The 17,972-nt window shown below is 36.7% G+C and overlaps 1 protein-coding gene across 1 annotated transcript; it reads right to left on the reverse strand.

Annotated features, from left to right (window-relative positions):
• Positions 1–588: 588 nt before the first annotated feature.
• On the reverse strand, positions 589–15,311 carry Ido1 (indoleamine 2,3-dioxygenase 1). Its single transcript, XM_027939368.2, has 10 exons — positions 15,126–15,311; positions 11,493–11,588; positions 11,249–11,368; positions 7,473–7,591; positions 6,289–6,303; positions 4,771–4,870; positions 4,242–4,359; positions 3,036–3,087; positions 2,450–2,598; positions 589–1,236 (listed from the first exon to the last, which is right to left on the reverse strand). The coding sequence occupies exons 1-10, from the start codon at positions 15,222–15,224 to the stop codon at positions 881–883; spliced, it is 1,224 nt and encodes a 407-aa protein (XP_027795169.2). The 5' UTR covers positions 15,225–15,311; the 3' UTR covers positions 589–880.
• Between the last annotated feature and the right edge of the window lie 2,661 nt (positions 15,312–17,972).

Raw genomic sequence — 17,972 nt, forward strand, 5'->3', positions numbered from 1 at the left:
ATCTCATTTCCTATCCTCACTTATACTTCCTTTCCCTCTAACCTCGTCTATTCCAAATAGAAAGAAAAAAAATAAGACTTATCAAAAACTCAAAATTTCTTCCTATTTATATCAACTATTATCCTAAGTAAGTTATTTCACTTTTCTGAGCCTCAATTTTGTCATCTTTAAAATGCAGAGATTGGCTTAGATGATTTTTAAGTTCCTTTCCATCTCTACCTTTCCAGAATTCCATTATTAAACAAATTCATGCTAGAGTGTTAGTGCTCAATAACCTAGGAAGAAACTGCATTTCAAAGGTGACCTATTCTTGTATGTCCTGATAGATGTCTTCATACATTCATTTATTCAGTAGTTATTTGCTAAGTATGTACTAAGAGCTGAGGGAACATAGGTCCAATAAATAGTACAGAGTGTTTCTGGCATCCTGAAGCTTATTGTGCAAAGAGAATACAAATAAACGAGTAATTATGAACAAGCACTAGCATTTTGAAAGTACCAGAATCCACTGGCCCTGCTGAAGGGATAATAGTGTGGAGTATACCTCATCTGAAGCAATATTTAATGGTAGACAAAAATGAAGCAAGATTTATTAGATCTTACATGACTTTTCTCTTTATTGAATTTCATCGTTATATTCCATTGACAAACAGGTTATAATATTTCTAATGTTGTTTGTAGTATGCTTATACTATCATTTTTTTGTTATTTTCCTACATAGATCCATAGATAAAAGAAAAAATTATTTAGAAATCTTTTTATGGTGTATCATTAGTAAATTACTATCTATCAATAATTCATGGGTCTGATTCAATGAGCAGTGACAGGAAAATATGTCAATTTCTGTGCTTAAATGAAATGTACCTTTGCTGGGGTTACATTAACGATCCTTCAAAAAGGATTTCTTGGTTGTGTTTCTTACAGTCTTTAGGAAATTCATGATATCAGTGCCTCCAGTTCCTCTGTTTTCTTGTCCAGTTGGCTCTTCTGCCATTTCATTTTCCCTGGGTTTCTGGCTTGCAGGAATCACAATGTATTTTGTTACTATTTGCAAATGGTAGCTCCTCAGGGAGACCAGAGCTTCCACACACTGATCAAAAGTTTCCTGCAAGCCAGCATCATCTTTTGAAACAACAAATTCACGGACTGATGGTCCTGTCTCTAAGAAGCGAAGAAAGTCCTGATGTGCTGGTGGCATGTATGTTCTCATGTCCTGGAGGAACTCAGCAGCAGGTCCTAAAGGAACAAGATAAAGACAAGGTAACAGGGAGGCCAAAGTCTTCCCCAGTCAGGGGAGAAAGCTGAGGGAGGTCAGAGCAAATGGGAGATCACTATTAGGAACTATAGCAAAAAGTTCTGAGGTTAAGATCACCCTGTTTGGAGGATAAACAGTTATTGGGCTGCTACCAGCCAGCCATGGTAACTACACAAAACTACAGTTAATTCTGAAAATAAAATGAGCAAAAATTATTTTTCATATTAAGAATGTTCATATGTGTTTTCTTTATCATTTTTCTACTGTATTTGGTTCTTCCAAGAGGCTGATGTTATAGGCAGGGTATAAATAATCTACACTTGTTAGGTCACGACATTGAGTTTAAAAGAGTTTAAAGGATCATTTTAAATTAAGAAAAAATCATTTTCACCTAGCCCAGTGCTTTCCTCTTAGTATATAAAATAGAAGCTTAAGTGGGAAGTTTTTCTAAGAAGAAATACATATAAAAAGACATATAAAAAAGTGGCTCATCTTTTTTTCTTTCTTTTTTTTCTGTGTGCAGTGCCTCATACATGCCAGAAAAATGCTCTACCATTGAACTATGTTTTCATTTTATTTTATTTTATTTTGATGGAGGGTCTTGCTAAAGTGCTAAAGATTTGAACTTGCAACCCTCCTGCCTCAGCCTTCCCAGCAGATGGGATGACAGGTATGTGGGAATGCTCCTGAAGAATGTAGCTCCTCATTAAACTCCTGTGCAAGCCTGTTTGGGCTGCTGGGTCCGTAGGATGGCTGCACACAAGATATGCCAGGCCTCTCCTGTCACTGCGGCCTTCATCTCCCCAACTTCTGCTTACAATTGGGTTTCATTTGCAGGTGACTTTCTTTCTGAATCTCATCCTACATTTTCAGAACATGTGATCCTGGCTCCCCCAGAGTCTATCAGCCTATAATTACATATTCAAATCCAGATTGAGAGAAGGATGAATTGGATCTGGGTTTTGGCTCTGCCACTTTCTAGCTGTTTAACAAGAAGCCTGTCACATTATCCTCTTAAGTTTTTGCATCTTCGTCCGTGAAATGGGATGTTGGCCATGTAATCCTTACTTTTCTGATTCTCCTGAAAGCATCCAATAAGCTTAGATGAGATGCCAAAGGGAAGAAGCTTTATAAATATTAAGACACAAGTTATATTATTGCAAGCGATGATTATTATTTGCCATTTCCACTCACCTCCACCAGCAATCTGCTCTATGCCCAGAAGGATATCAAGACTCTGAAATATGCTGCTTTGGGCAGCACTTCCCCCTGCATATTTTCTTGAGGTGTCCCAGACCCCCTCATACAGCAAACCCTCTGACAGCTGGGGGTTTCCTTTCCAGCTAGACCAGGAAGGAAAGAAAAAAAAATCATTCTTTATATTAATTGTCAATTTTCTGATTTAAAATCTTGCTCTAGAGGTATTAGAAGGTGACAAGACAGATTTTGTGATTCTTTATCCAAATCTCTCCCTAATTTTCATGTATGCGAATAATAATGATATTCTGAGAAAATTTGGTATAAATACTCCCAGAAAAGAAACTTACCTTTGCACTAGCCAGATCATTCACTCTATTTAAAATGACAAGTTTCCCTATTCCCCTTCTAGGGCAATCCTGGACCAGTAATAACAGAGAATACTATCTATTCTTTTTCTACAAAATACATTTTTAGCATAATTGTTATCCAAACCTCATGAATGGTGAGGAACCATCAATAAGTATTTGGTGTGTTTTTATATTAGTTGAAATAAAACAAATTCAAGCATAATACTACATACCCAGACAAATAAATGCGAAGAACATTGAAAAATAGTTTGGGGTCCACATATTCTGTAAAAAGATGGAATATGTTTAATTAAGACTCATTAGAGGTAAACAGGGAGTTCAAGGTGTTGTAAATAACTCACAGGATTTTATCACAGGGTTCAGGAAAGGGATCAGGTCAGTCTATGCAGAACAAAGCCCATGTGGAAAAGCCCTTCTCACTCTCCTACCAATGGTGGAGGTGCCAGGCTCATCACCCATGTCCATGGAATGGGGTCCACTGTCAGACTGCTACATTGCTTGTTTAAGAAGCCACCCACCTCCTTACTCTACATCCTCAGGCCAGTTAAACTGTCAGCATTTCTAGTACTACTTTGTATTCTTACTGACACACAGATAAAGTGCTTGCAAGAAATAAACCCGGGCTGGAGATATGACTTAGTGGTACAGCATTTGCTTAACATGTACGAGGCCCCCAGAAGAGTGAGGGAGACCAAAAATTTTAACAAAAGAAAACAAACAAACACAGCAGCCCCATGGACTATATATATATCCCTAGGTCTCCCTCCCCAAAACTTACTAACATTTGATCTGAAAATGTGTCTCCTTTGACAAGGAGCAATCAGCAGTAGCTCCAAGCCCAGTGATAAATACTCACATATTTGTTAAATCTGTTACCTGGTAGGGCAGATGCCCTTTTCCAAACCTTTTTGTTGTTGTTGTTGTTTGTTCGTTTTTTGCAGCTTTTCTAGCTGTTAATTTTGCAACAACTTTTGAGCTCAATGGCTTTTCTCTGTTGCTTCTCAGTGAACTTGTGAAGAAGCAGAATTAGCAGAGAGCTCTTATCAAGCAGAAGCTAAGATTTTTTTTTCAGAATTTAAAATTTCCTTCCCATTTAGCAAATGTCTTCGTAATTATTAGAAGCAAGCAAAAAACTCTTCAGAATTAAAGAGATCTGGTATGAAATTCTGGCTTTACTAGTTACTACCTGTGTATCCTTAAGTGTTTTATGTCTTTGAATTTATATTTCCTTATCTGTAAAATGGAGATAATAAAATCTACCATATGGAAAGTGGAATTATTTAATGAGATAAATATAACAAGTGAAACCACGCTCACTGACAGCTGTTTTTTACTTTCATTTCCTAACCGATTGTACCCTTCAGACAATCAGAAACATCTGACTGTTCTTAGAATGTTGTAATGTGTACAGTACTTGCCATGAATTTCCTGAAACACTCTTAGGGCTTCTTTCAGAGAAAAAACCACATCAAGAAGTGCCTTTTGCAAAGTATCCTGGTCCTGCTGTTTCACAGCACTGAGTATAATGGGAATTGCCTTAAAAAATAAAAATAAAAGACAAACATGTAAGATCTCCTACCACTAAACATTGATATAAAATTCCCCCAGCTTAACCCACAAATTAAATTTATTTCTTCATTTATATTTTAAAAGTCAAAACAATTGGATTATGTCATTATGTATTATTAATGACAAATTGCATTGAAAATTTTTATTACTTACAGGATTTTCAAATTTGATTCTAAATATATGACCCCTAGTTTTATATTTTAGATGATACACAAAAGCAAATAAAATATTTTTTATAAGATAATCCATTACCCCTAATTAAGTGATCTTATATTGTATTTAACCAACACAAACTCAATTCATGCTACTATAATTCAGTTACTAAGGAATTACTCTGTTATGAATTGACATAAAAATTTCAAAAGTAAGTGGACATACTTTGATTGCAGGAGAAGCTGCTATTTCCACCAACAGAGAAACCAGGAAGAATCCTTTACTGCAGTCCTCACCAGGAAATGAGAACAAAATGTCCATGTTGCTAAGAAAGTCAGGTAAAATAGGCAAGAAATTTAGCAAAATCACAGTATATTTTAGTATAACTTATAGTTTGCAAACATGTTAAATCAACAACTCCACACACGCACACACACACACACACACACACATACACACACAGCTATATTAGGCACACTATCTAAGATCATACAATTAGTAATAAATAATATTTAAAATTACACTGGGACTTGGATTTTGTTCTAGATTTAGAACTAGAAAGTCCACAAATATGTCTGTTTCTACTATTCCATTAAATAGATATAGATATTCAAGGTTTTAAGAGAAATCTGAGGTAGAGTTTGAAGGAGTAATCTTTTGTTTAAATAAATATATTAAAATTTTTTCTGTGAACCTCACTCAATTTATCAGTGGCTTATTTGATATAAAGGAATTGACCAAGAAATTCAAATAACTTGGTTAGACCCTATTTTTCTTTTCTGTTGAAGTCTTGGCATTGGTACAAAAATGGTTTCAATGTCTGTGTATCTGTGAGTTTTGTGGTAGTTAGAATTCTGGTTTCTGAAGTCAGACCACCCCTGTAGCTTATTTGCTTGCTCTATGTCCCTTGGCAAGATAAGTGATAATCTTTTTACAAATTTATTTCTTCATCCTTTTCTCCTTCTTTTTATAAATTTATTTCTTCATCTTTTTCTCCTACTGTTATCTTCATCATTGTCTACAGTGACACCAGCTAGCCTTCAGCATTGATAATGCACCAAGACTTCTGTCAGTTCCAAGTCTTCACACTTGCTATGTCCTCTGCTATATAGACTGCCATCTTTCCTGTCTTCTGGACTCACTTCAAATAAATTGCCTCATGGATTCTTCCCTTTAAATATGTTATATGATTAGATAATTGATTAGACCTCCTAGCAGTTTACCTTCTTGTCCCTTCTATTAATCATGCAACATTATACAATTTTCATAAGTTGCCTTTCCTTTCCATTAGTCTAGCTTCACTAGGAAAAGCTTACACCTTAGTTTCTCCAGCTCTTGGCTATGTAGAGTACATAGGTCAAAAGTAATAAGGACTGGTAAAAAGCAAAATCAAGCAAACAAAAACAGGTTTCTTTATAACTACTTATTGACATTGTTAACTAGTTCTGCCCAGGGAGATCATTAGATCACAGATACATAGATGTATGTTCATTTTGTATTTAGGCATATAAATTCCATAATTCATATCAAGTTGTATTTTTGTATGTGTCTCTACCTATAATATTAAATAGACATGGTCATATTAAAATCATAGATATAGTTTTAAGGAATGGGATTATTTGCTCTTTTAATAATAACCTAAATTATTTTTGCCTGAACTCAATCAACTATTTAAAAATGTATTTGTAATACTTTGATAATCGACATTCACTTTGAATAAAAAATAGTTCTTAGAATACTTACTCATAGGTCATAGGCCTGGTAGAATCAATCCGGAAGCCATGAGCCAATTGGAATAGAGAAAGAAAGGTAATTGAAATAAAATGGTTTTGAGTTACTATTATCAGATTGAATACTATTGATCAAACTGAGGTAAGACATAGTTAAAAAAGAAAAACTGTTGGTTTTTTTTGTATCTTTCAGGATTGCATTGGAAATATCTAATTTATAAAAAAAATTAAATATGCGAGGAACACATAGTAAAAACTCATTATTACTGTTAAGATAATTTCTAGATCAAATCTTTTCATTTTGTGGTACAGCCACCTGTAGAACACTCCTTCCTGTATACACCCATGGCCACAGGTCTTTGTTGGAGCAAATCCCATCACTGAGGGATAGGAGTGGCCTCAATTCTGTGCAGTCTTTTCTGAGAAGCAGACACTGCTGCTTTCCTGCTGGAAACTCTTACATGCAACTTACTACTTAAAAATTAATTCAAATTATGATGATAATAATAAAAATAACAATTAATAATAGAAGGGAGATTATCAGAGTAGAGCAAAGGAATCAAGGGGAGGGAAGAATGGAGGAAAAGGGATGTTCTGTGGAAGGAGATTGATCAAAGTGTGGTATGTGCATGTAGAATATGGTATAATGAGTTTTAGTGTTTTGCATTAATCATAATATATTAACAAAAAATGTAAGTAAATTAATTAATTAAAAATAGATTGGTAAAATCTCAAAAATGTGTTAATCCAAGGAACTCAGGCACCAAAGCATATATACTCTAGGGTTTCATTGATACAAAATGCAATAAAAAACAAACTAATTTCTGATAAGACAAATTAGAATGTATTTGCCTGGAACAGAGAAGGGAATTGAATAAAAAGAGACACAAAGAACTTTTCGGAGGTCACAGAAGTACTCTGTGGCTTGTAAGCTTGTTTGGGGACGTGGTTACATGCATACCTGTATACAAAAGGCAAATTCAAATTGAACATTTAGAATCTCTATGTATTTTACTGTATGTTAAATACACAGCACTCTCTCACTTTTGTACATTTGTAGTTTCAGACACAATAGTCCAAGAAATAATAGACAATACCAGAGAAACTGTACTGTCAAAAATTAAACCAATAAATAACTACATATTGATTTAAATAACATACATTCCAATTCATCTGTTATAATCACAGTTTACATACCCACTGGGATCCTTTTTCTTCCAATTTGCCAAGACACAATCTGCATAACACAGAATAGGAGGCAGTCCCAGCTTCTCAGAGAGTTTGCAGTAAGGAATAGCAATATTGCTTGGCAAGACCTAATTAAAACACAATACTTAGTTTGAATCATTGAAGTGTGTTACTTTTTTTGCTGCTTTCTGGGTACCAAAACCTTGACTGCTTTTTGTATAATGGCATTTGAAAACAAATAAGTGGATTTTTTTTCTTTTCCACATTTCATTACTTAACTCTGGCAACTGTTAAACATTCATGTTTTGAATTTGGGTGGGCATAATTCGGCTCTAAGGAAGAAAAAGAACAGAGTACAAAGCCTGGGTCTTTTACTTCCCAGTGGCCTTGGGAGCTATTTTCCCGCCTTCACTCATCCATTTCTCCCATGAATAATTATTAAGTAATTTTTCTATGCAAGACACCACATTATTCACCAGAAATAAAAATATAAAATTGATTATGTCAAAGATACTCAAAGTCTTTGTAATTAAGACTTTTGGATATGAGACAGTAGAAGTGCAGTTTGCTACTCTTGAAGCTCAATGCAGAAGGAAATTCTCCTGGACACTTTTTTTTCCCCGTGAAAGATTCACCATAGGACCCTGGTGCTTAGTAAATCTTTCAGATTTAATTGTCCTGGAAGAAGAGAGCTCCTTTACCCTGGCTTTGTATTTCACTGTAGAAATAACTACATCAACTGAGATGGCACTTTTGGCTAAACTCTTTCATTCTCTCTTCCTCAGGAGGTATAGAGGCTCATCGAATTGCTGGGTTTGGAAGTGAAAACACAGCTCAGCCCCTTTTTCCTCCTCAACTCTTCATTTTCTGAACCTGCTACTTGTAAAATCTGTTCTGCAATCAGCCACAGAATAAAAGGCTTCTGCCCACACAGGGTGATTCTGCAGCTGTCTAATGCTGCCTAACTAGATGGCTAAGTAGGCAAGCTGATTCCGAGAGCTCTTACAGCCATTCACTGCTTCCTCCTTTCCAGGCCAAGTTCTCCAATAACTCCCTTAGCCATGAAACTAACATTTTATCCTTTATCTGCCTGACTTCATCATCTACTATCACCTAGCTTATAATTGTACTGTCCCATGTAGTAATTGGGATAATCATTGTCATCAGCAGCCTTTGGCTGATATATGTGTGTATCTAAGGAGGGGAAGAATAGGGATTATGGCCTGCCTGGGGTAGTGGATAGAGATGGTATGATGATAAGTCATGGGCCACAGTTTTGTGAAAACCACAGGAGTTATAACCCAAGTCACTCTCCATTAGCTTAATGACTTTTGAGGGCTTTAACCAGGAGAACAGAATGTTAGGACAAAATCACTGGTCATCAAATCACACTGGGATGTATACTTTATGTTGAAGAGCTTGTGCTTCTAAAGACTGAAACATTGTAGCTGGCAAAATTGTTACATTTTTCAAAAGGAAATAATTTTGTCCGTCTCTGATTTAGAGAATGTTCAGAGGGGTAAAAAGGGTGACGTTTAGTTGAATAATTAACTAGAACTGATCTGGAAAAAGGAAATAAAGTGCTCAAACATGTCTTTATTACAGATACAGCTGCTATGAAACTCAGATGATAACTTCTTGCCAATTCTCAAGCAAAATGTGATTTATATTGATTTACATTTTGTTCATTAACTTTTTCTTTCTTAATAACTGCCCCACTGAAACATGTTTTTACGGGTTTTACAGTACAACTACCTCCTGAGATTATTTTCAGAATGATAAGACTCTATGAAACCATGATAAATTAAAAATACACTTTCATCTTTTCTTTCTTAATTCTGACCTAAAGTCTGATACATTTATTATTTTTCAATTACACTATATGCCTTCTGGTCTCCACGTTCTTGGTCAGTGTTTTTCCTCTTGCCTTGTTGTTCTGTCTTCTGAGCATTAGTGGTGACACCAACTACTATTTAAGTCCTCTGGACTTCTGCTCAGGGCAACTAGCATAGACTGATTTTCAGTACAGACACACATATTTCTAGCAAATCTAATGAGATTATTCACTTAAAGAAACTTTAAGTTAGATTATAAGACTAGAACCAGTTTTAGACTGTTTGGCATCATCCCAATCTGGATGTAGTAGTTTAATGATTAGCATGAGTTGTTCCCAGGATCATGCAGAACAACAACTTCTATCCCTATGTGTCAGAAATGACTCATCATATAGGTGGATCATATGTGATCACCTGCCTTTAAGCACAGTGTGATAAGAAAAATAACTAAATAAAACACTAATTAGCTTTGCTGAAAAAGGAAAGTGTTCACTAAGTGGTAGAAGACGCCCTTTGAATCCAGTTTATTCTTAAATTCAGAGCTGGGTGGGGTTGGGCACACCTGTAATCCCAACGGCTCCAGAGGCTAAGGCAGAAGGATATAGAGTTCAAAACAAGCTTCAGCAATGGCCAAGGTGCTAAGCAACTCAGTAAGACCTTGTCTCTAAATAAAGTACAAAAAATAGGGCTGGGGATGTGGATCAGTGGTTGAGTGCTTCTGGGTTCAATACCGGGTAACCTCCCCCCAAATAAATAAATAAATTCCAGTATTGGTTTGATAAGATTGTGGCTGCCAAATAAAATACAGGATGTCCAACAAATTTTCATTTTTCAGGACACACACATACACTAAATAATTGCATATCTGAAATTCAAATTTAACTGGAACCCCTGTGTTTGCACTGGCTCAATCTGGGACCACTACAAGAGATGGGAAGGCAAGGATTTTAGCAGCATTACAGGACAGATACTGAATATGAGCCTAATTTACAATGTGATCTTCACTGCTATTTTTATTTTAATAGTAAGACTATGACTGACACATGAATGCATACCTATAAATATATATACAAGATGATTTAAAATTAAGGTTTTTTTTATGTTGATAAGAGTTGAACGAAACCAAGATACTCTTCTATGTTGATAGATGGAAGCACTTACACATTAACCATGAAGAGCCATTCAAAGATATTTATTGTAGTGTCATATATAATACTGATTTTTTTCTATTTTGGTACCAGAAATTAAACTTAGGGGCACTTAACTGCTGAGCTACATCTCCAGCCCTTTTTTGTATTTTATTAGAGACAGGGTCTCACTGAGTTGCAGAGGGTCTCTCAAAGTTGCTGAGGCTGGCTTTGAACACTGCATCCTCCTGCCTCAACTTCCAGAACTGCTGGGATTACAGGCACGTGTGACCATGCCCAGTTTATAATGAAATGTTTTTGAAAAGTTAAATATTTATCAATAGAAGATTTAGTAGGTAAGCAAAAGTTCAGTAACTCAATGAACAGTTGTACAATTATTCCAAACAATTAGGATGATTGTGTAGTAACTAAAAAGTGTTCACAATATAATTAAATTAAAGAAGTCGAATGCATATGTGTATGGATAGGATGGAGCAACTGTGTTATACAAGAAAAAGGCAAGTATAATCATAACAGTTGATATGCTAAATCAGTAAACTTATTTTCTTTTCTTTTTGTTCTCTCATCTTAACTTTAAAAGTACAGTTATAGTACTTTTTGAAAATTTTTTCTCTTTCTTTTTTCTTTTCTTTTTTTTTTTTTTTTTTTTTTTTTGTGGTACAGGTGATCAAACTCAGGACCTCACCCATGATAGGCAAATGCTCTGGAAACTATAACCAGACACTGGGATTGTCTACATTAAATATCAATTGGATTTCATTTTCACTCATGTTGCATAAGAAATACCAGAAAATCTCCATACCTTTCGGACATCTCCATCACCTCGATCCCACACGTATGCCATGGTAATGTATCCCAGAACCAAATGTGCGAGTCGCTGTGACTTATGTCCTTGGAGCTCATCAATGCTGAGCAGTGGTATCTGAGAACAAATGGAGAGACTTGACCCAATTCACTCTTGATCCAATTTCTAATTTAGGCTTAGAAATCAACTTAAAAATGTTAAGCAACCATACAAGAAGACAAATGTAATATGTATTTCAAACCTTCTCAACTTCTGCTCGAAGTTGGCCATTCTCAATCAGTTCAGGAAGATTTTTAGCAATGAAAATCCAGGAGTCATAATCATGAGGTAGTTCCTCCTTGAAAGAAAAAAATAGGACTTTGATTTGCTAGTGGAAGTTACTGTAAAATAGTGTTGGTTTCCTGAGGATGACTCCCCTTGCTTCTAAGTACATTTTGTGCATCATTGCCCCAACAAACCTGTACTTGTCTGAAAACACCAGCCTGTGCTTTGTCACCTGACAAACAGGGCTCAAGCTCTTCTCTGTTTTCCACCTCTTCTCTCTTTAAGCACTTTCATTTTGCATCCTTTTCAAACTTCAACCCAACAGATGCTCTAAAACCTTCCTTAGTATATACCATTCAACATCAATCTTCTCCATTATAAATCCTATGGAGTATACCTTACATGTCATTATTAAGTAATCTTGTGTTTTATATTTTTTTCCATTTCAACTAGATTTTAAGTTCTTTGAACAGAAGAAAATCTCATTAGTGGATTGGGCTTTCTGCTCACTAATTTCATATGCATTTCTCATTTAATTCTTGTAATTGTGCCAAAAGTTGTCTCTATGTCATAAATAAAAAGAACCTGGCCTCAGTTTACATAACTTGTGACACACACACACACACACACACACACAAATTGTAATTCAGACATATATATTTCCAATTTCAGAATCCATAGTCTTTTTATGTCTTAATATTTGATGACAAGGATTATAATGTGCAAATTATTTTAAATTTATATATCTTTTTCAAGAACTGAAATACACCTGGAAATATAGAAGAAACTGTATAGGATAAAGTCTCTTATGCTTCTAGCAAATGTTTCAAGACTCCCAGTTGATGCCTAAAACTGCAAATAGCACTTAACCACTATGCATTTTCCCTATATCTACATCCTATGATAAACTTAATACCTTTTTCATTTGAAGTAAGCACTTACTATGCTCTTTGGTGATAACTTTTGCAGTTTTAGGTGTGACAGCAAAAACAACTTGAATAGTTTCTTCACAATTTCACTGATACATTTGTTCTTACCATAGAGCTTAACAACACAGCAATTTTTTTTCTTTATTAAATCAAGAACTTTCACCTTTTCACTTTATGGAAGCACATTAAACTCCTCTTTGGAATATCTAAATTGTCAAGAGACGTCACTACTCTTGTGCTTTGGGGTTATTAGTAATAAAAATAAGGGTTGCAAAACAAGCACTGCAAAACTTTGACAGTCCATCTCATAACCTGGGCACTACTGAGTTACTAACAGGTAGGTGAGTTTATAGCATGAATACACTGGAAAAAGAGATGACTCATGTCCTGGGAGGGATGGAATGGAGTGGTGTGAAGTTTCATTATAAGACTCAAAAACAGTGAGCAATTTAATGCTCATAAATTGTTTACTTATGGCGTTTTCCATTTTACTTTGAGACTATGGTTGACTGCAGGTCACTGAAGCAAATGAAAGCAAAAACATAGAGGGTGGACTACTGTATGCATGTAAATTGCCTACTTTGGTTCCACTATAGGCTTGATTTTTGCCCAACAAATACAAATGAAATTCAAATAAAAGTGTCTTCTTGATCTGATCATATTTTTTATCACATATCAAAGGAAAATATACAGCCAGGTGCCGAATGGCATCTAGAGATGTGGCTCAGTGGCTAAGCACCTCTGAGTTCAATTCCTAATACCCCCCTAAACAGCAAACAAAACCCAAAGGGAAACACAAACGCAAGACCTAGGCAAAATCCTGAAGTGAGGCACAGGCAGAAGTCTGAACAACTTCCTGTATACCCTGCCCTAATGCCTCATTCAGGTTGCTTCAGAGTGAGCCTTTTGGGTCATCAGTAATGGACTGTGGTGACTGAAGACAAATGGCTTAACTTTATTCCACATGGGTAAGGCTTCGAACTTTAAAACCAAGTTAAGACTGTAAGTGAACTGTAAAGCAAAATAACCGATATAAATAAAATTCACAGAGATTCTTCAGCTACATCCATGTGTTTGGACGCAGTGTGTGTGAAAGCCCTGAGGTCTCCAGGAGCCACGGGGGGCGGGGGGGGAGGTGTCAGGGTTCATAAATTGCACACAATTGTAGATGTCACTCTGGCAGTGACAGTGATGGCGCTGGAAACGGAGCATAATGGAGTTTCCACAGCAGCAGCGGCGCACCTTGGGACCCAACAGCGGCTTGGGCGACTGGGAGAGTCCACCGCCGCCGGGGCATGAAGCCTGGACCCAGGCCAGATCAAGGAGGCGAAACTGCAGCTGATTCCAATGCCCGACCTGCGGAGCGAGGCAGCTGCTTCCCCGCCAGGCTCCTCAGCCAGAGGGACCGCGCTGTGACTCCGCCCCCAACACGCCCACTTCTAGCGGTGGCTCAGCTGCTGCGCGCCTGGGTGGGGTAGGGCGGCTGCTTGGGCGGGTTATTCCAGAAACTTGCGGCTGTGTCCGCCGCTGAGCGTGATTGTGGGCAACTGGACTGACGGTGAAACTTGGGCGGATTAGGCAGAGGTTGGAACCTTTAGGGAAGCTGTTTGGGCCTATTACACTGCTTAGCTAATTAACCTGATCCCGTAAGCAGCAGAAAAGGCAGCATAGCTCCGCCCTCAATGTGGGACCCGCCTGCGGCATCCTGGGATCTGGGGTTTGTGCGGGGAGACAGTGCAAACTCCTTCTCTAGAGCCAAGCTATCGTGCACGCTCCAGAAAGTCCCTCTAACTGGGCTCCAAGCTTGTCCCCCGTGTCGCTAAGGTTGCCAATGTCGATGGCAAGGTTGCCTTTGCTGATGGCCACAGAGGTCTGCTGGGACTTTACCCCTTTCCTTGACCTGGGTCGCACTTTTCGGTGAGCTTTATACCATACTCTCCACTCTCCCAAGACTGTATTTTACAGGGTTCTTGTCTCTAACTTGCTGGGTTCCAAAATCACTCACCTCAAAATTCAGCTTTTAATTGTTATGCTGGTGCTTCTTTGTGAAAGAGGTGAGTGCTGGGCACCTCTGTATGACTATCTTGCCCTCTGACTCTAAATGTGTGATTATTAAAATATTAATGATAAATAGATATACGTGGCATTCTTTAGAATACAACTTAGGGACATATAATTTTGAAGCAAGCATTTTTCTCCATATGCATTGTGCTTTACAGCTAAAACTTGCAAAATATAATTTTTAAGGTATTTCATACTCATTTGCATCTTACTCTTAGTAAACAGTAACCATTATTCATACAAGACGAAAGTTACTTGATGTATCATTTCATAAACCAAATCAAATCAAGAGCACAAACTTTGACCAGTTTGACAGATATCACTAGAAAAAGGGGCTTCTGCATGACTCATGGACATTAATAACTTTGGCCTTTTCAGAATACCCTCAGAAAAAACGATTGTAATCAGTCAACTTTTGGTATCTATAGTATAGTCCTTTTGTAAAGGTAAAATACCTTCCATGGTTTCTTTATTTAATCATTCTTAATTTCTATTAGGTAAATAAGAACTACATATATGACTGAGTTTCTAGGAGGAAAATTTGAAGAACAGAGAGACACAGTTATTCAAACTCTGCCTCCAATTGTGATATTTCCCCTTATTTCACCACCCTCTCTTACCAGTGGATTTGGCAGAGCGAAGCCCAGATCTTCATCTATATGGTACTCTTCAAGGATTTTCCAAGAATCTTCCATAAGTGATATTTTATCATGTGCCATTCTTGAGGTCTACTCCACTGATCCTCCTCAGCCTCTAAGAAGTTTCAGAACATCTATTTTTTATAGTCATTGTTAGAGCCAGTGACTACAGCTTATCACGTAAGCAGAAAGAAATGACTTCCACTTTTGGGATAGTTTCATTTTCTACTTTCTTTATTTGTAATTTGATAAACAATAAAACCACAAAGCATCTTTGTTCATCATATGAAGAAACTGAAAGTTTGCATTCATTATCAGGGCTTTTTCAATAAGAACATCATTTGCTTACTGCTATATGGTAAACCATAAAACTTTTTATTGAAATAACAAGAACTATGGGAACAGGTGACAAGAAAAAAAATTTTATGGAAAAATTCAAATCTTCAATTCAAACAATTTTTACCATGGCTATATCTAAGTTATCATTTAGTCAATCCAGCCATTGGCTTTCATTTATACTTACAGGGGTCTTTGAAAACTATCCATATCTTATTTCAGAAGCCCTGGAATACAATGCATGAGACCCTGAAGTGCTTATTGCCAATGGCTTTGAAGTAGAAAAAGTAGAAGAACATGACAGATTTGAAAGATATTACCTCTCCACCTTCCTATTTTTCTTATAAACATTTGCTTATCTTCTCTCTTCTTTACACTTATAGGGAAGTTGTCTTGCATATGTACTATATTTGATTGCCAGGGAATCATGAAACAATATGCTTGCACATTTGTAGACTTTCTAATATGTTAAAAGTCAAAGCAAAGGATAAAATATCTTGAAACTGTTTTCTTTTTCAAAATACAAAATTTATGATACATTTGGTAAAGGTTTTCAGGATGCATGAAAGTCTGTTCACTGAGAGATTTTGAAAATAGAAGAAGTCATATCTCCTTTTGATTATCAAAAGGAGAAAATAGGGAAAGTTATTATGCAGTACATTAATAGACAATATAGGTTTATGATCCAGGTTATCAGGCCTTGAAGTAAATTTTACTAGCACATAGTTTTGGTTACATTCTAAATAGCTCTCACACTATTCTTTATTACATTATGGCTTTTCTGTAAGCATTGGGCTTTACAAGAATATGTCCTCTTTATAAAAAAAGGTAAGGGATATTGAAACCAAAATTACAAAGCAAAGAGAATACAATGACTAAGCTTCTGTAAAATAAATTATTCGGGAGACTCAAATTTAGAACCTGGCCCAAGTTGGGGTGGGGTGGTGGAAGCACAGGGAAGGACAAATCACTAAGACCTGTCACATCCACATGGAAGACAATGATGCTAAAAAATTCTTGAGAATTAGAAAATGTGGGAGTATTCATATGATTTTTTTTTTCCTTCTTGAATATGTCTATAAGTGAGTCTGAACATGGAATGAAGTTTTGGATTGTTTTGACTTGGAACTATGTCTCAGAATTGATTTTTAAAGAAGCTTGTCTTGGTAAAATGATTTTTTTTTTGGTAAAATGATTTTTTGACTTGGCTTATCCAGTTACCTCACTGAATATATCCTGTCTTTGAAGGAACAATAAGGTTTTACTGCTCCAATTTTACCCCTACCTTTTTAAAATCCCCCATAGTCTACTTCTTTCATATTTCTGAAACGCTATTCTCAGTTGGTCTTATCTTCATTTATTTCTTTTTTTTTTTTTTTGGTTGTTTCATCTTTTTCCATTTTTTTTTTATTGTGGGTTGTTCAAAACATTACAAATTTCTTGACATATCATATTCCACACTTTGATTCAAGTGGGTTATGAACTCCCACCTTTACCCCATACCCAGATTGCAGAATCACATCAGTTACACATCCATTGATTTACAAATTGCCATACTAGTGTCTGTTGTGCTCTGCTGCCTTTCCCGTCCTCCCCCCTCCCCCCTCCCCACCTCTCCCCTCCCCTCCCCTCCTCTCTCTCTACCTCCTCCACTGTATAACCCTGAGGGTCTCCTTCCATTACCATGCAATTTCCCTTCTCTCTCCCTTTCCCTCCCACCTCTCATCCCTGTTAAATGTTAATCTTCTTCTCCTGCTCTTCGTCCCTACTCTGTTCTTAGTTACTCTCCTTATATCAAAGAAGACATTTGGCATTTATTTTTTAGGAATTGGCTAGCTTCACTTAGCATAATCTGCTCTAATGCCATCCATTTCCCTGTAAATTCTATGATTTTGTCATTTTTTAATGCAGAGTAATACTCCGTTGTGTATAAATGCCACATTTTTTTTATCCATTCGTCTATTGAAGGGCATCTAGGTTGGTTCCACAGTCTTGCTATTGTGAACTGTGCTGCTATGAACATCGATGTAGCAGTGTCCCTGTAGCATGCCCTTTTTAGGTCTTTAGGGAATAGACCAAGAAGGGGAATAGCTGGGTCAAATGGTGGCTCCATTCCCAACTTTCCAAGAAATCTCCATACTGCTTTCCAAATTGGCTGCACCGATCTGCAGTCCCACCAGCAATGTACAAGTGTACCCTTTTCCCCACATCCTTGCCAGCACTTGTTGTTGTTTGACTTCTTAATGGCTGCCAATCTTACTGGAGTGAGATGGTATCTTAGGGTAGTTTTGATTTGCATTTCTCTGACAGCTAGAGATGTTGAACATTTTTTCATGTACTTGTTGATTGACTGTATGTCCTCCTCTGAGAAGTGTCTGTTCAGGTCCTTGGCCCATTTGTTGATTGGGTTGTTTGTTCTCTTATTGTCTAATTTTTTGAGTTCTTTGTATACTCTGGATATTAGGGCTCTATCTGAAGTGTGAGGAGTAAAGA

The sequence above is a fragment of the Marmota flaviventris genome, chromosome 3 (genome assembly GCF_047511675.1).
Source record: "Marmota flaviventris isolate mMarFla1 chromosome 3, mMarFla1.hap1, whole genome shotgun sequence".
NCBI classification, from domain to species: Eukaryota; Metazoa; Chordata; class Mammalia; order Rodentia; family Sciuridae; genus Marmota; species Marmota flaviventris.

Excerpts from the sequence above, each read along its gene's own strand:
- Ido1 (XM_027939368.2), bottom strand. The coding sequence starts at position 15,224 with ATGGCACATGATAAAATATCACTTATGGAAGATTCTTGGAAAATCCTT. Across the intron at positions 4,360-4,770 it reads CAGCTTCTCCTGCAATCAAA|GCAATTCCCATTATACTCAG; the intron begins GTATGTCCACTT and ends TTATTTTTTAAG. Across the intron at positions 1,237-2,449 it reads AGAGCAGATTGCTGGTGGAG|GACCTGCTGCTGAGTTCCTC; the intron begins GTGAGTGGAAAT and ends TTGTTCCTTTAG.